The sequence below is a fragment of the Salvelinus fontinalis genome, chromosome 18 (genome assembly GCF_029448725.1).
Source record: "Salvelinus fontinalis isolate EN_2023a chromosome 18, ASM2944872v1, whole genome shotgun sequence".
NCBI classification, from domain to species: domain Eukaryota; kingdom Metazoa; phylum Chordata; class Actinopteri; order Salmoniformes; family Salmonidae; genus Salvelinus; species Salvelinus fontinalis.
Genome location: NC_074682.1, coordinates 19,436,007 through 19,454,043, shown reverse-complemented (window position 1 = coordinate 19,454,043; position 18,037 = coordinate 19,436,007). Strand labels below are relative to the sequence as shown.

The following is an 18,037-nucleotide window of genomic DNA, read 5'->3' as shown; positions in this document are numbered from 1 at the left end:
TGATCCTCAATAACGGGGCCCCTCAGGGGTGCGTACTTAGCCCCCTCCTGTACTCCCTGTTCACCCATGAATCATTAAGTTTGCTGATGACACAACAGCGGTAGGCCTGATCACCGACAACATGGAGACAGCCTAAAGGGAGGAGGTCAGAGACCTGGCAGTGTGGTGCCAGGACAACAACCTCTCCTTCAGTGTGAGCAAGACAAAGGAGATGATTGTGGACTACAGGAAAAGGAGGGCCGAACAGGCCCCCATTAACATTGATGGGGCTGTAGTGGAGCTGGTCGAGAGTTTCAAGTTCCTTGGTGTCCACATCACCAACAAATTATCATGGTCCAAACACACCAAGACTGTTGTAAAGAGGGCAAAACAACACCCTTTACTCTTCAGGAGAATGAAAAGATTTAGCATGAGTCCCCATGAGTCCCTCTCCTCAAAAAGTTATACAGCTGCACCATCAAGAGCATCCTGACCGGTTGCATCACCGCCTGGTATGGCAACTGCTTGGCATCCGAATGCAAGGTGCTACAGAGGGTAGTGCGTACAGCCCAATACATCACTGGGGCCAAGGTTCATGCCATCAGGACCTATGTACTTGACGGTGTCAGAGGAAGGCCCAAAAATTTGTCAAGGACTCCAGTCACCCAAGTCATAGACTGTTCTCTCTGCTACCGCACGGCAAGCGGTTCCGGAGTCTAGGTTCAAAAGGCTCCTTAACAGCTTCTACCCCTAAGCCATAAGACTGCTGAACAATTAATAAATTGGCCACCCGGAGTATTTACATTGACCCCCCCCCCCCCACACACACACACACACACACACACTTTGTTTTTACAGTGCTGCTACTCGCTGTTTATTATCTAGGCATAGTCACTTTACCCCTACCCACATGTACAAATGACCTCGACTAACCTGTACCCCTGCACATTGACTCGCTACCGGTACCCCCTGTATATAGCCTCGTTATTGTTATGTAATTTTGTGTGTTACTTTTTACTTTAGTTTATTTAGTAAATGTTTTCTTAACTATTTCTTGAACTGCATTGTTGGTTAAGGGCTTGTAAGTAAGCATTTCACGGTAAGGTCTACACTTGTTGTATTCGGCGCATGTGACAAATGAAATTGGATTTGATTTGAGATGAGGTAATGTCCCAAAGGTAATGGTGAGAGACAGCTGAGCCTCCAGCCCTGCATATTGGTCTAATGGAGCCATCCACAATGACTTCATGAGAAAAAAAATAGTTAAAGCGATCCAATTTGTTCCTGGGAGAAATTACATGTTTTCCTGAAACTGAACCAACAAAGAGTTTAGTGATCGGGAAAACAAGATAGGATATTTTGAGATTGATGTTAAGAGATCAGATCAGAGTGAGTTCATTGAGTCGGGTCAGGTCAGACCAGGGTCACAGCCGTTACTGTTACTTCATTGTGTCGGGTCAGGTCAGACCAGGGTCACATCCGTTACTGTGACTTCATTGATTCGGGTCAGGTCAGACCAGGGTCACAGCCGTTACTGTTACTTCATTGTGTCGGGTCAGGTCAGACCAGGGTCACATCCGTTACTGTTACTTCATTGATTCGGGTAAGGTCAGACCAGGGTCACAACCCAGTTACTGTATAGTCGCCAGCTCATTCAAGGATCAGCAGCAGTAATTAACTGCCCTTTATCTTACGGTGGACCATTGTTTGACATGGACCACCATGTGTCCATATACTCATTACAGTAATGTGGTGAAGATACTTTAAGTGTCCAAATAGACTAATAAGTATGACAACTTATTCCAGGAGAGCTATCCCTCACCACTCATCTCCAGAAAATGTCTGCAAAGAAGAGGCTATAAAAATAAATAGAGTCACACACTATATAAAAGCTCCCAGTAATTTATTGGGTAAACCACCGGCGCTTTGGCTTCACTTTGCCTTCTTCAAGGTAATGTAATGAATGTTTGAACCAGAACCACCCATCAGACTGCAGGGTGTCCTTTATGAGAGTCACTAGTCTAGAGAATGCCAAATTGTCTAGTGTATTTCATCATACAAGAAAAGGATCATAACATGTTATCACCAGGAGAAATCAGCACCTGCAAAGCCTTGCTTTGGGAATTCCCATTGGAGGTTCTCTTTCAAATACTAGTTTCAATGTATCAAATATGGGGATTCACTGGAGGCGGATCACTATGACGATCCAATCACACAACGTCTGTCGGAGACAGACAGGTCAAGTGGCGAATGTGGTGAGTAAGAGCGCCACTCACCCGTCCTCTGGTAATTCTCGCCTTTCTTCCTTGTGGAAGAATCGCTACGGCTCCTGAAGCTCTCCTGAGCATGACTAGAATCCTGTCTTCCTACTTAACTTTTCTTATGCGAACCGCGAGGTTAACGCTGCTGAACAAAGGACCTTACCTCCTGGCTATACTGTTGAGTACTGACTGAAAGGAAAGATTTTGCTTTAAGATAATTTATTTTCTACTTCTCAGTCTTCGGTGTTAGCTAGCATTACATGGCTAGCTATCGAAACTTGATTAGCCCACGCTGCAATGCTTAAGCTAACTTGGCTAGCTCGCTGGAAAGCAAGCAAACCACATTCCTACTTGCACATACGTTAGTTAGTATTAGCTCCCTTTTCTCGTCTAGTCTAATCTACGTTCATTTGGTTGTGTTAACTTGACCGACCGACTTAGCCTCACGGCTCCACGGTCGTGGGAGAACACCTACCTGAAGCAGAACTCTGTCACCACACAGTTCCCTTCAGCTAGCACTGTGCTGGCTACAGCACACCTTAGCCACAAGGTAGCTGCTAGCTAGCCAACCCACACAAGCATCCCTACCTGCACACATGGTAGCATTGCTAGCTCTCTTTTCTCGTCTAGTTAACCTACGTCCACTCGTTGGGTTAGTTAGATCGACTGGTTTAGCCTCACGGCTTCTCCTTTGAGATACTTTACCAACCCGAAGTCGAACCTTGCCCCACACAGTCCCCTTCGGGTAGCACTGTGCTAGCTACAGCACACCTTAGCCACAGGGTAGCTGCTAGCTAGTTAATGCCTTACAAGCCTCGTGGCTATAGCGTTCACTTTGTGCTCAAGCTAGCTAGTTATTAGCCTTGTGGCTTTTTTCCTAACTTGCTTAAGCCTATTCAGAGCCTTCTACGTAATACGTTGTTTTTTACAACATGCGTCTCTATATTAGCAAGCCCTGTTCCATATAATGGCCACTGCTACCCCATCCAAGGGTGAGCCATGCCCAGCACTCGAACCCCCGGCTTGTGGCTCCATGATTGTGTGGAAGGATTTTCACCTACATGAACTGCTTGGGAAGGGAGCACTCGACAACCCCGAGTCCTACGAGCACTGCAAAATGCTGACTAGGGCGGGTTTTGAGGCTCAAAGAAAAGGAAGGCTTTCTCCTGTTAAAAAAATCATTGGGATCCCCAGAGTCCCTTCTACACACCCAGTGTACGGTAACAGGTGGTGCGTTTTTGAGAAGTGGTGTTACCAAGTACAGATCATTCCTTACCTATGTATCGAATGTTTTATGCTTTCTGCAGGCCCTTTTTGAACAGGGGGAAGGTTTTTTCTCCACTGTTTAGCCTCTATCTCGTCCTGCTATAGGTTTCGACAATAACACAGCAGGAACTTCCTCTTATGTCGTTTCATGAAGGGAGCATGTTGTTTCCGCTCAGTATCCAAGCCCAAGCCCTCCAAGCATTTTCGGACCGGCCAATTGTGCTTGAGGCTATTTCACTGCAGCATTTTTTGGATATGAAAAGCATGGAAATAATATTTTTCTCGAGTGGCACAGCGGTCTAAGGCACTGCACCGCAGTGCTAGATGTGTCACTACAGACCCTGGTTTGATCCCAGGCTGTATCACAACTGGCTGTGATTGGGCAGCGCACAATTGGCCCAGTGTCGTCTGGGTTAGGGGAGGGTTTGGCTGGGGTAGGCTGTCATTGTAAATAAGAAGTTGTTCTTAACTAATTTGCCTAGTTAAATAAAGGATTGGGAAAAAAAATCTCTCCTTCTTGCTGTCTTACTAATGGCCCTTACGTCTGCATAGCGAGTGAATGAGCTGCACGTAGTGTTCACCATTCATGCCTACAACAGCCCCAGGGTTATCCAAGGTGACCTTGTTACATAACACTGCCTTCATGCCTAAGGTCAATAAATATTTTATGTCTCACCTTAGAGATTGTGGCTTTCTACCCGCCGTCCTTCACCTCTACGGAAGAAGAGCGTCTCCATCGTTTATGTCCAGTACGCATTTACTTGGATATAAGAGTTATACACAAGGGCCACCAACTCTTCGTTTCTTGAGCACCTACTGTACCTCCCTGCAAGGGAAGGCCCCTCTCTCGTCAACGGATAGCGGAAACTATTATATGTACTTATAATAGCAAAGGTTTACAGCCCCCGGAGAGCCTGAGAGCTCATTCCATCATAGGTATGGCTACCTCTTGGGCACTGTTTACAGGCATCTCTTTACATGAGTTTTGCGATGCGACATGTAGGGCCGCTCCTCATTCGTTTATGAGGTTTTACCGACTGGAAGTCACTGCACCTCTGTTGGCGCATACTGTCCTCAGTGTCGGAGCCTCTGAGGGGTAATGCTGTTGGGACTATCATGGCTTCGGAGAGCATGTCGGAGACACGGGAGTTGGCCATATTCCCATAAGTATTTGCAAGAGAACTTAATGTTACTTTCATCACCCTGGTTCTCTGAAAATATGAGTGAGATGTATCATTGCATGCCCCTGCTCCCTAGCAAATCCCCATATGTGATACATTTCACTCATATTATCAAAGATCCGGGGTTACGAAAGTAACCTAGAGTTTACTCCTCCTGAGAACCAGAAATACATTTTTGTCCACTCTAATGGAAATTAGAGGCCATACATGCCAGTGTGTTAAGTCATGTTGTACCATTAAGAGGACATTCTGGGCTTTTCAATAATATCACGTGTGGGGGTGTGACCTGGATAACTTTGTTGTTTATATATTTAAATATATGGTGTGGAAATACATTTTGTCAGCATCCTGTGGTAGCTAGTAAAATATATTACAAAATGTATTTCATAAATATGGTCACATCTGAAACACAAAATATAATGTAATTACCTCTGTGAAAATAATGAATTTGAAAATCAAATCGATACATACAATGCAGAATCCTTCACCTCCAGGGTCAATTTTAAGACTCACAAGTTGACAGTTACCTTAGTTAGGTTCTAAATAAGAGTAAAAACTCACAGACAACTAGTAAAGCTCAAACCAAGTTTATTCACCCACTGGGTCACACAGCTGCATAAGACAAAGACATATTCACACAAGCACTGGTATTTAAACCTTCCTCCTATGCTGAGTCTCCTCCTTACACATCTGAACAGCCAATACATCTCTGTTGCTAGACAGGACTTTAGTGATGTCTGTTCTTTCTCACTTCATCTGACCTGACCTCAGCCCAAATTCCTCACTTCTCACCAACTCACGGCTGTCCTGTTGACTTGTACCAGATTGTTGCCCATCTCCGTTCCATAGGATACTGGATGTCTAACAATAACATATTCTGACTAAATGTAAATGAGTCAATGAAAACCTTCCTTGCAAGAAGATGAATTAGAGTTTAATGTTTATGAACATACTTAAAATTGATACTTACAATTCAGATTCCTTCACACTTAGTGTTAATTTTCAGACTTACAAGTTGACAGTCCCTGTGGATAATGCAGAGACAGAGAGAGTGAAATTATTCACACAAGATGAAAAATAAATAAATAAGGGGTTAATGTTCGTGAACAGATTTGAACTTAATTGGGAACTAGCTAGCTAAATTATACAAAAGACTACTTATATTAGATGGCTCTGTCCATAGGCAGCTGAGGCTCAAGACCAGAAGGATCCACTGCAGGAGGGGAAAATAGGAATATATTTTGCTAAAAATAATCTAGCTAGCTAGCCAGTTCTAACAGACAACCGACCCTTACTAAAGCTAACTAAGTTATCTAGCTAGCTAGCTTGCAACACATTGCTTGGCTAACCAAGACCATTTAACAATTATTTTGTATTTTGTTACATTAAAATAATTCTACTGAACTCTACTCAATTTTCATTCTCAAAAACAAATCTTACCTTGGTCAGCTAGCTGTATTAGCAATCTCAATGAAAACTCTTGCTTGCAGTTGATGAAATTATCTTCTTCCTCTGTCACTCACCGGGTTAAAAACATATTAATTTAAATCAATGTTTTGAATGTATAATCAAATACATCCCTGTTTACATCCCTGTTAGTGAGCAATTATCCTTTACCAATATAACCCATCCACATGACAGGTGTGGATAATAAAGAAGCTGATTAATCAGCATGATTATTACACGGGTGCACCTTCTGCTGGGGACAATAAAAGACCACTAAAATGTGCAGCTTTGTCACACAACACAATGCCACAGATGTCTCAAGTTTTGAGGAAGTGTGTAATTGGAATGCTGACTGCAGGAATGTCCACCAGAGCTGTTGCCAGAGAATTGAATGTTCATTTCTCTACCATAAACCACCTCCAACGTCGTTTTAGAGAATTTGGCAATACATCAAACCGGCCTCACAACCGCAAACCACATGTAACCACGCCAGCCCAGGACCTCCACATCCGGCTTCTTCACCTGCAGGATTGTCTGAGGAGAGGGAGGGAGGTGCTGAGGATTATTTATGTCTGTATTTCTGTCTTTTTCCACATTTGTGGAGGAACTTGTGCTGGGCCTGGCTCCCCAGTGGGTGAACCTGGCTCCCAACTGGGTGGGCCTATGCCCTCCCAGGCCCACCCCTGCCCAGTCATGTGAAATACATAGATTAGGGCCTAATGAATTTGTTTCAATTGATTGATTTCCTTCTATGAAGTGTAACTCAGTAAAATCTTTGAAATTGTTGCATGTTGTGCTTATATTTTTGTTGGACACGTTTGCTCACCACCAACAGAGAACAACTTCCATTACACAATATTATCAATTTAAATGCGTCGCTACTTAAATGCATCGCCTTCTCCAATATTCTCTGGCAAAAGCTCTGGTGGACATTCCTGCAGTCAGCATGCCAATTGCACTCTACCTCAAAACTGTGAGACATCTGTGGCATTGTGTTGTATGGCAAAACTGCACATTTTCAAATGGGCTTTTATTGCCCCCAGCACAAGGTGCACAAGTGTAATGATCTTGCTGTTTAATCAGCTTCTTGATATGCCACACGTGTCAGGTGGACGGATTATCTTGGGAAATGAGAAAGGCACACTAACAGGGTTATAAACAAAATTCTGCACAAAAAAAAGAGAAATAAGCTTTTTGTGCGTATGGTAAATTTATGGGATTTTCAAATCAGCTAATGGAACCAAATTGTACATGTTGCATTTATACTGATATCCCCTATATATATACATACAGTACCAGTACCATACATACAGTACCAGTACCAGTGGACACACATTCTCATTCAAGGGTTTTTCTTTATTTTTACTGTTTTCTACATTGTAGAATAATAGTGAAGACATCAAAACTATGAAATAACACATATGGAGTCATGTAGTAACCAAAAAGTGTTAAACAAATCAAAATATATTTTATATTTGAGATTCTTCAAATTAGCCACTCTTTGCCTTTGACAGCTTTGCACACTCTTGGCATTCTCTCCACCAGCTTCCCATGGAATGCTTTTCCAACAGTCTTGAAGGAGTTCCCACATATGCTAAGCACTTGTAGGCTGCTTTTCCTTCACTCTGCAGTCCAACTCATCCCAAACCATCTCAATTGGGTTGAGGTTGGGTGATTGTGGAGGCCAGGTCATCTGATGCATTACTACATCCCTCTCCTTCTTGGTCAAATAGGCCTTCCACAGCCTGGAGGTGTGTTGGGTCATTGTCCTGTTGAAAAACAAATGATAGTCCCACTAAGCGCAAACCAGATGTCGCCATCACATCTGGTTTGCGCCAATAAAAAGAAAAGATTAAGATGGGCAAAAGAACACAGACACTGGACAGAGGAACTCTGCCTAGAAGGCCAGCATCCCAGAGTCGCCTCTTCACTGTTGACGTTGAGACTGGTGTTTTGCGGGTACTATTTAATGAAGCTGCCAGTTGAGGACTTCTGAGGCGTCTGTTTCTCAAACCAAACACTCGAATGTACTTGTCCTCTTGCTCAGTTGTGCACCGGGGCCTCCCACTCCTATTTCTATTCTGGTTAGAGCCAGTTTGTACTGTTCTGTGAAGGGAGTAGTACACAGCGTTGTACGAGATCTTCAGTTTCTTGGCAATTTCTCACATGGAATAGCCTTCATTTCTCAGAACAAGAATACACTGACAAGTTTTAGAAGAAAGTCCTTTGTTTCTGGCCATTTTCAGCCTGTACTCGAACCCAGAAATTCTGATGCTCCAGCTACTCAACTAGTCTAAAGAAGGCCAGTCTTATTGCTTCTTTAATCAGTACAACAGTTTTCAGCTGTGCTAACTTAATTGCAAAAGGGTTTTCTAATGATCAATTAGCCTTTTAAAATTATAAACTTGGATTAGCTAACACAACGTGCCATTGAAACACAGGAGTGTGTTCGAGTGTCGCCCGATCGTAGCGGGTGAAGTATGGTTTCAACATGTTGACATGACAAAGCTGGGTTTTTATCCTACTCTCCGGTGTGGCGATTGTGTAATCATCAGGAGGCAGTTACTCGGGCTTTGTAGATGAACACATACAAATGTATCTTTCTGCGCATATAAAGTGAGGTCCAACCTACCATTTGGTACAAGGTGCAATGGTGGGTGAGTGACTTGGCATTTGTAATAAAGCACAAGGATGCATGATAAACAGAGTCCAGCCTCTAAGACAGAGGCTGCATGCATATACAACAAGTCACCATAATCAATTACAGAGGGAAAAGTAGCATGAACAAGCTTCTTTTTAGCCATAAGCGGGAAGCAAGCCTTATTACGAAAATAAAAACCCAAGCTTCCTCACAAGATTTTCCATACGAACTTTAAAAGACAACTTGTCATCCAACCATATACCTAGGTATTTGTAGGATGACACTTTTTCAATGGATAAGCCACCAGATGTGACAATGCTAACCTTCTCTGGCTGAGTGCAAGCTCTGGTAAAGGTCATGAATTTAGTTTTTTTGTACATACAAGACTAGTTTGAGACCATAAAGGAAGGCCTGCAGTGACTGAAAAGGAGTCTGGAGCTCTTCAACAGCCTGAACCAGAGAAGGAGCACGTGAATATATGACTCTATCATCTGCATATAGATGCAACTTTGCCGGTTGCATCCCATTTCCCGAAACATTAATAAAAATTGAGAACAACACAGGAGCTCAAATGGAACACTGGGGCACACCTCTATTAATCTCAAGAAAGCTAGACTTGTGATTGTCAGTATATACACATTGTGTTCTGTCAGACAGATCGTTCCTCAACCAATTTACTGCCCCTTCACTGAGACCAATGTTACTGAGTCTAGCTAGCAACAATTCATGGTCAACTGAATCAAACGCCTTTGATAAATCAACAAACAGAGCAGCACAATGTTGCTTTTATCAAGTGCCACTGCCATAGCTGCAGTTGTGGTGCTGTGCCCCGATCTAAAGCAAGACTGAACCCCGCTGAGTATGTTCTTTTCAATTAAGAAGGTTTTTAACTGTGAACTCACTAGGGATTCATAGACTTTGGCCAGGACAGGGAGTTTGGAGATAGGATGATAGTTATTAGCATCTGAGGGATCTCCATTCTTTAGCAGTGGGAGGTCATAAGCTGATTTCCAAATGCTGGGTATGGAATTGTTCAACAGACAAATGTGATCCACAGGTTCAGTAATAATAGCAGCTGCTACCTTTAAGAGGTAGGGATCCAGGTTATCTGGATCTGTAAACTTTTTAGTGTCTATTGCCTTTAGTGCTTTAAAGACCTCAGCATCAGAAACAGGCTCATGTCACGTTCTGACCAATGTTCTTGTGTGTTTTGCTTGTTTTAGTGTTGGTCAGGACGTGAGCTGGGTGGGCATTGTATGTTGTGTGTCTAGTTTGTCTGTTTCTGTGTTCGGCCTAATATGGTTCTCAATCAGAGGCAGCTGTCAATCGTTGTCCATGATTGGGAATCATATATAGGTGGCTTGTTTTGTGTTGGGGATTTGTGGGTGGTTGTTTCCTGTCTCTGTGTTTTCTCTGCACCAGATAGGGCTGTATCGGTAAGCCACATTTGTTATTTTGTATTTGTTTAGTGTTCAGTATTTTCGTAATTAAAATCATGTTGAACACGAGCTACGCTGCGTCTTGGTCCGATCCCTGCTACACCTCTTCTCATGAAGAGAGGGAAGGCTGCCGTTACAGCTCAAAGTTAAAACGGTTCTCTTGGGGTATGTCTCTATAAGCTTGGCATATCTAGGTACTGAAATTTTTTCCCATTCTTCAAGGCAAAACTGCTCCAGTTCCTTCAAGTTGGATGGGTTCAGCTGGTGTACACCAATCTTTAAGTCATACCACAGTTTCTCAATTGGATTGACGTCTAGGCTTTGACTAGGCCATTCCAAGAGATTTAAATGTTTCCCCTTCAACCACTCGAGTGTTGCTTTAGCAGTATGCTCAGGATCATTCTCCTGCTGGAAGGTGGACAAATCCTCAAATCTCTGGAAGATTGAAATAGGTTTCCCTCAAGAATCTCCCTGTATTTAGCGCCATCCAACATTCCTTCAATTCTGACCAGTTTCCCAGTCTCTGCAGATGAAAAACATCCCCACAGCATGATGCTGCCACCACCATGCTTCACTGTGGGTAATGCTGTTCTCGGGGTGATGAGAGGTGTTGCGTTTGCGCCAGACATAGCATTTTCCTTGATGGCTAAAAAGCTCAATTTTAGTCTCATCTGACCAGAGTACCTTCTTCCATATGTTTGGGGATTCTCCCACATGCCTTTTGGCGAATACCAAATGTGTTTGCTTATTTTTTTCTTTAAGCAAAGCCTTTTTTCTAGCCACTCTTCCATAAAGCCCAGCTCTGTGGAGTGTACAGCTTAAAGTGGTCCTATGGACAGATACTCCAATCTCCTCTGTGGAGCTTTGCAGCTCTAAGCCGCTTGCTTGGTGGTGCCCCTTGCTTAGTGGTGTTGCAGACTCTGGGGCCTTTCAGAACAGGTGTATATATAATGAGATCATGTGACAGATCATGTGACAGTTAGTTAAATAAAGTCCACCTGTGTGCAATCTAATTATGTGACTTCTGAAGGTAATTGGTTGCACCAGATTTTATTTAGTGGCTTCATAGCAAAGGGGGTGAATACACATGCACACACCACTTTTCAGTTTTTTATTTCTTTTTCTTTTTTGAAACAAGTAATTTTTTTCATTTCACTTCACCAATTTGGACTATTTTATGTACGTCCATTACATGAAATTCAAATAAAAATCTATTTAAACCCTTGTTGTAATGCAACAAAATAGGAAAAACGCCAAGGGGGATGAATACTTTTGCAAGGCACTGTAACTAGCTAGATTTGACAAACATTTAACGCCATAATAACCAGTTAGCTGGATGTGAATGGTATTCATCTAGCTAACCACCTAGTTGAATATGCAAACAACGTCCTTAACTAATTGTGTAACTTTAATCAAAACTAGCTAGCTAGCCAAATTTAGCTAATAAAATCCAGTTTGTACCACTGACTCATGTGATTTGATTAGCATTAGAACCACAGTGAATATTTTTGGCAGGGAACAGAAAAAAATGTACAATAATGACAAAGAGGATTATCTAAGCTTATACACTGCTCAAAAAAATAAAGGGAACACTTAAACAACACAATGTAACTCCAAGTCAATCACACTTCTGTGAAATCAAACTGTCCACTTAGGAAGCAACACTGATTGACAATAAATTTCACATCCTGTTGTGCAAATGGAATAGACAAAAGGTGGAAATTATAGGCAATTAGCAAGACACCCCCAAAAAAGGAGTGATTGGGCAGGTGGTGATCACAGACCACTTCTCAGGTTCACACTGAGCACATGAGCACATGTGACAGACGTGACAGAGTCTGGAGACGCCGTGGAGAATGTTCTGCTGCCTGCAACATCCTCCAGCATGACCGGTTTGGCGATGGGTCAGTCATGGTGTGGGGTGACATTTCTTTGTGGGGCCGCACAGCCCTCCATGTGCTCGCCAGAGGTAGCCTGACTGCCAATAGGTACCGAGATGAGATCCTCAGACCCCTTGTGAGACCATATGCTGACACATGCACATTTGTGGCCTGCTGGAGGTCATTTTGCAGGGCGCTGGTAGTGCTCCTCCTTGCACAAAGGCGGAGGTAGCAGTCCTGCTGCTGGGTTGTTGCCCTCCTACAGCCTCCTCCACGTCTCTTGATGTACTGGCCTGTCTCCTGGTAGCGCCTCCATGCTCTGGACACTACGCTGACAGACACAGCAAACCTTTTTGCCACAGCTCGCATTGATGTGCCATCCTGGATGAACTGCACTACCTGAGCCACTTGTGTCGGTTGTAGACTCCGTCTCATGCTACCACTAGAGTGAGAGCACCGCCAGCATTCAAAAGTGACCAAAACATCAGCCAGGAAGCATAGGAACTGAGAAGTGGTCTGTGATCACCACCTGCAGAATCACTCCTTTTTTGGGGGTGTCTTGCTAATTGCCTATAATTTCCACCTTTTGTCTATTCCATTTGCACAACAGCATGTGAAATTTATTGTCAATCAGTGTTGCTTCCTAAGTGGACAGTTTGATTTCACAGAAGTGTGATTGACTTGGAGTTACATTGTGTTGTTTAAGTGTTCCCTTTATTTTTTTGAGCAGTGTATAACGCATGTGCAATCAACGTTAACCTACAGCTGCCGGTCAGCTAGCTAGCTAGCTAACCAATATGCAGTTGGCTATCTAGCTAACAATATATCTAGCAAAGCAAATTACGTCATACAGGTGGAACATAAAATGTATGCACTTGTAGCTAGCCACTGTACCATAACGTTAGTCTCTTACCTGTGTATGGATGAATGATTAATGGTAGAAGACTGAAAGTGAAACACTCACTCAGCATGAACTTTTTTCAGACTTTCTTGACTGAGTGCTGTGTCGTCGATGAACCAGGTGAATTCAGGGCAACACATTATTGAAAGACGTTGTTTAATTTTGCATGTTGTCCATGATGAAAATATGAGTAATCCAAAGATCTGTCATTATTCAAATAGCCACACTATAACGTGTAGCTAGCTAGCTATTAGCCTAGGGCAGGACATGTTTTTTACAGAAGAAGCCACTCTCTCGTTCTAGCGTAGGAGGGTACGTATGCAAATACAATATGAATATTCAAATACAACATACATGATCTTTTGTTCATTAAAATCAGATCGCCATGTGACATGCAGCGGACAAAAACTCCATCCTCCCAAACAGGGTAAAATTCCAGGCGATTTTTTCACGAAAATCTCGTTTTGACTGCACTGGGCCTTTAAGAAAAACAGCCCTAATGTTGGAAACAAACATCATTATGTTGCTGTCCAGAGTCACATGTATTTATTTTCCAAGCTATAGACATCGTTACAGTTGTTGGTTAGCTCGCTAGCAGATTTGAGCCATATTAGCATAGACGTGACATCAGTCAAAACAAGACATGGTATCAAGAACAAGATAAAACTAGCTGAAACGAGTCACCTACCATTCCCCACATGGCAGCTTCTTGTCATTGTTGATTGCTATCTGGCCATCCAGAATCACAACACACGGACTTCTGCCCCATTGAAGCACGCGCATCGTTTTCGTGATGTTGTCAGCTAACCAGTCTATAGCACACAATATTGTACATACCGCAGGTTTATAAAGGTCCAAAGAGTTTGGTCTACTTTGTGTTTTCATTTTTGCCATGGAAAATCGAGTATCACAATATCTCGATACTGGTATTGTCACAAACCTGTCCAGTACACTATTAACGGAAAACTTTAAATTATATGGTGTTTTTTTGTATTATAATCAGTACAAAACTTTTTACTGCAGCATACTGTAAATGATGGGGCAATGTGAGAAAAAGTTGTAGGCGGGGAAATAATTGTTGTATTTTGAATGATACTGTAATTCCATACCACAGAATATTATACCAGGCAAGTCAGTTAAGAACAAATGTTGATTTTCAATGAAGGCCTAGGAACAGTGGGTTAACTGCCTTGTTCAGGGGCAGAATGACAGATGTTTACCTTGTCAGCTTGGGGATTTGATCTTGCAACCTTTCAGTTACTAGTCCAATGCTCTAACCACTAGGCTACCTGCCAGCCCAGAATACAGTACTGTACTGTATTTTTGGAGCGAAAAAAATATTTTGACTACTAGTGAGGGCATGGTATTGTTGTTTCTGTCTCATTAACATACTTTGAGGAGTGCCTTGTAAGAGCAATATTTGTTGCACCCGTGATTGAGAATGCTGTACCAATTTAACTCCTATGTGGCTATAATGCCCCACCAATTAAAAATGGTTAGGGGAAAGATTGGAGTAGAAGCAAGTCCTGAACGTTAAATGGTTGAGCATTTTTCTATGTCCTTTTGGTCTGTTTTGCTGTGTAGTCGCTGCCAGTTTGGAAGCCTTTAAGGCCTTTAGAAGTGTATATTCATTAATATGCTCTAATGTTTCTAAACACTTTACTTACCAGCCAACCTGCTTGCACCAATCCCTTGTAGTTACAGTAAAATACTGTGAAATACAAACCCCTCCCCTCAACAAATGTAATTAATTCATCCATTCATTCATTCAATAATTCATTCATTCCGATTACGGTGGCTTTTACTTTTTTACAGTATAATACAGTACGTTTTATGGCTTTGTACTGTGTCATTACACAGTACTTACTTTAATACGCTATTTATATTGAGCTCCCAACTGGTGCAGCGATCTAAGGCACTGCATCTCAGTCGAAGAGGCATCACTACAGTCCCTGGTTCGAATCCAGGCGATATCACATCTGACCGTGATTGGGAGTCCCATAGGGCGGTGCACAATTGGCCCAGCTTCGTCTGGGGAAGGCCGTCATTGTAAATAAAAAATTGTTCTTAACTGGCTTGCCTGGTTAAAAAATATATTAAAGTTGGTGTGCTGTAATATGAATTACAGAATTTTACTTGCCACCGAGCTGCCTGTAAGCTACTGTCAAAGTCACGATAACCGTTTTACAGTGTATGTACATTAGTCTTGTTAATGGTGTGACTGTAATGTCTCTTGGAGCTGGGCACAGAAACAACAACAAAGCAGCCACAACAGCTAAGGGATGGGGCTGGAGAAATGTAACCACTCTCAAATTCAAAAAACAGAACTATGGATGAAAGGACTGACCAACCATTAGATCAAATGTATAGTTTTAACCATGTTTTGAGGATATACAGTGTTTGTTTACATTTACAGTGTTTACAAAGATAGGAGTAAAACAAGCTTATATTTTGGATTCTGATGGGGTTAGACAGCTAAAGTAATTTATAAGTTATATTCTTCAAGAATCAATGGGTATGCCTATATATCATACATTTAAAAGTATGGAGCAATCACAGATTGTCATTTGAGGAAACGATGTGACAGTGCAACTGGTCACTGACTAGTTTTGCTGTATTGAAATATGCCTTTCCTGGATCTACTGTCTTTCCAACACCAGCAGTAGCAGATGAGCGTTCGAATTGTGCATGTGTGGTTGGCTCTGTTCTAATAATGACTTATGTACCATTCCAAAGCAAGAGGACAGGCAACTAGTTTCATAAGATACTATACTATATATATATATATATATATATATATATATATATATATATATATAAATATATGAGATGCTTTTTAAAAGTCATTCAAATTAATTTGTCACTGTTGTGAGTTTATTATTTACAGTACCTTCTGTTGTCGTCTGGCCATGTCGGTGGGTTGCTTGGCATTAAAAGGGTAGGCAATGCAGCGCATCACAAAGACATAGAGCTGGAGCCTCTTCTTTCGCTCTTCCTCCTCCCTCTGCATCTTTTCCAGATCATCTTTCTCCTTCTCGCTGGCCGCCGAGGGGCTGGGGCTGGACGGACAAGCGCTGCTTCCCCGGCTCGAGGGCTGGAGCCCACCAGAACTCTCGGTGGTCCGGCTGGGTGACACCCGTGCTCCCCCGGTCTTTGGTGCCATCACCTCTTTGCCTTCTTCTTCCACTATCTCATCCGCTTCCTCCTCACTGGAAGATGGGTCCAACATGTTGTCGGTCTTGGAGACTATCTAGACAGGGGAGAAAGCGTAGACCGATGTGTCTGTGTCACAGGAGGTTTTTTCGAATAACGACTGCGTTCAGAGACAGGCTATCTGTGTTGCGTTGGCAACGCCAGTGGGGGAAAAAGTCGAAAAAATCCAGATAAACTATATTTAAAACAGGAAATTTCAGTTGAGGAGAGGAATTACGAAAGCGCGCGACTGATGTTGAACGAGAGTAGCTAGTCAAACTGTTTGCACAAAAAGCGATTGAATTCGAACGAAAGAAAATTGTAGTTGCTTAGGCTACGCGTTTTCAGCGTTTTAACTCTCCAGTCAGCTTCGGGGATTTGCTAGGATGCTATCTATGAGAACGGGAAGGAGTCGGATGAAAGATAGAAAGAACGGACAACCATCGACTTTCACTTATTTCCTGATGCGATTTGTCAATAGAAAACTATCGATGGCCGCTTCCTGCTAAGCGTCGCGCGGATTGGGAAGATACAACTGGAAGTAATCGGGAATTGACCGTCGTTCTGAATCAGAAAGCAAATTATAGCGGGGGGTGGGGGTGCAGTTGACGCTGTTGCTGCGACAACCGATTCACTCCATCCACCTGATGATCTGAGACTTGGAGATGCATCTCCAAGGGAGATTTCACCAAATAAGCCTATTTCAACATCATTATTTCTTTATTCATCCTATTCATATTTCAATCCACCAATATCATTTATCCACGTTATCAATTTATCCCTAACACGTGCAATAGTCAGGCTAGAAGTGCATGATTTCATTGACTATTAATTAAATGTTTTTGTTTATGATAGTGCCAATGTTGTATGGTAGCCTAGGCCTTATATAGCCTAGACTTGTCCCTTATTAATAATTAATTATGTAGCCTAGGTAATAGGTTATGCATCAGAATTATTATATATTTTTTTAAATTATGCCTCAGAATTAATGCATCAATCATCAATACTGGCAGCATAATATCTGTCCTGGAGCCTCTTTCCATGACTGGTCCTGGGATAATTCCAATCCAACACAGGAGAGCTATAATTTCTGTTTAGAGAGGGTGTGGGCCTATATAGCCTACTTAATAAAAAAACAATAAAGTGTAGCCTTATGGCCGCGTCCCATCCCTCCAAAGACAGTGCCAACAATTTACCCTTATGGCCAAGGCTTCTGTGGCTTTTTACCGTAAATCACAGACAGTGTCACCAGCAAAGCACCCCCACACCATCACACCACCCTCTATGCTTCAAGGTGGGAACCACACATGCTGAGATCTTCCGTTCACCTACTCTGCGTCTCACAAAGACACGGTGTTTGGAACCAAAAATCTCAAATTTGGACTCATCAGACCAAAGGACAGATTTCTACCAGTCTAATATCTATTGCTCGTGTTTCTTGGCCCAAGCAAGTCTCTTCTCATTGGTGTCGTTTAGTAGTGGTTTCTTTGCAGCAATTCGACCATGAAGGCCTGATTCACGTAGTCTCCTCTGAACAGTTGATGTTGAGATGTGTCTGTTACTTGAACTCTGTGAAGCATTTATTTGGGCTGCCATTTCTGAGGCTGGTAACTCTAACACAGAACCCAAACCGGCTGCGCGCGTGCACCATTGTGCATACATTTATTTTGTCTCCCCACACCAAACGCGATCACGACACGCAGGATAAAATATCAAAACAAACTCTGAACCAATACATTAATTTGGGGACAGGTCGAAAAGCATTAAACATGTATGGCAATTTAGCTAGCTGGCTTGCACATGCTAGCTAATTTGTCCTTTTTAGCTAGGTTGCACATGCTAGCTAATTTG

The 18,037-nt window shown here is 42.5% G+C and overlaps 1 protein-coding gene across 7 annotated transcripts in view; it reads right to left on the bottom strand.

Annotated features, from left to right (window-relative positions):
• The window catches only part of LOC129815121 (calcium-dependent secretion activator 1), a 186,980-nt gene extending 170,139 nt beyond the window's left edge, over positions 1–16,841 (bottom strand). For 5 of the 7 annotated variants that reach the window (XM_055868511.1, XM_055868508.1, XM_055868512.1 and 2 more), the window contains exon 1: positions 15,885–16,840. In XM_055868511.1, the coding sequence (XP_055724486.1) occupies positions 15,885–16,223 (339 nt within the window). In that variant the 5' untranslated portion in view covers positions 16,224–16,840. Of the gene's footprint in view, positions 1–15,884 lie in introns of all 7 variants that reach the window. The other 2 variants (XM_055868507.1, XM_055868513.1) reach the window with 2 other exon arrangements.
• Between the last annotated feature and the right edge of the window lie 1,196 nt (positions 16,842–18,037).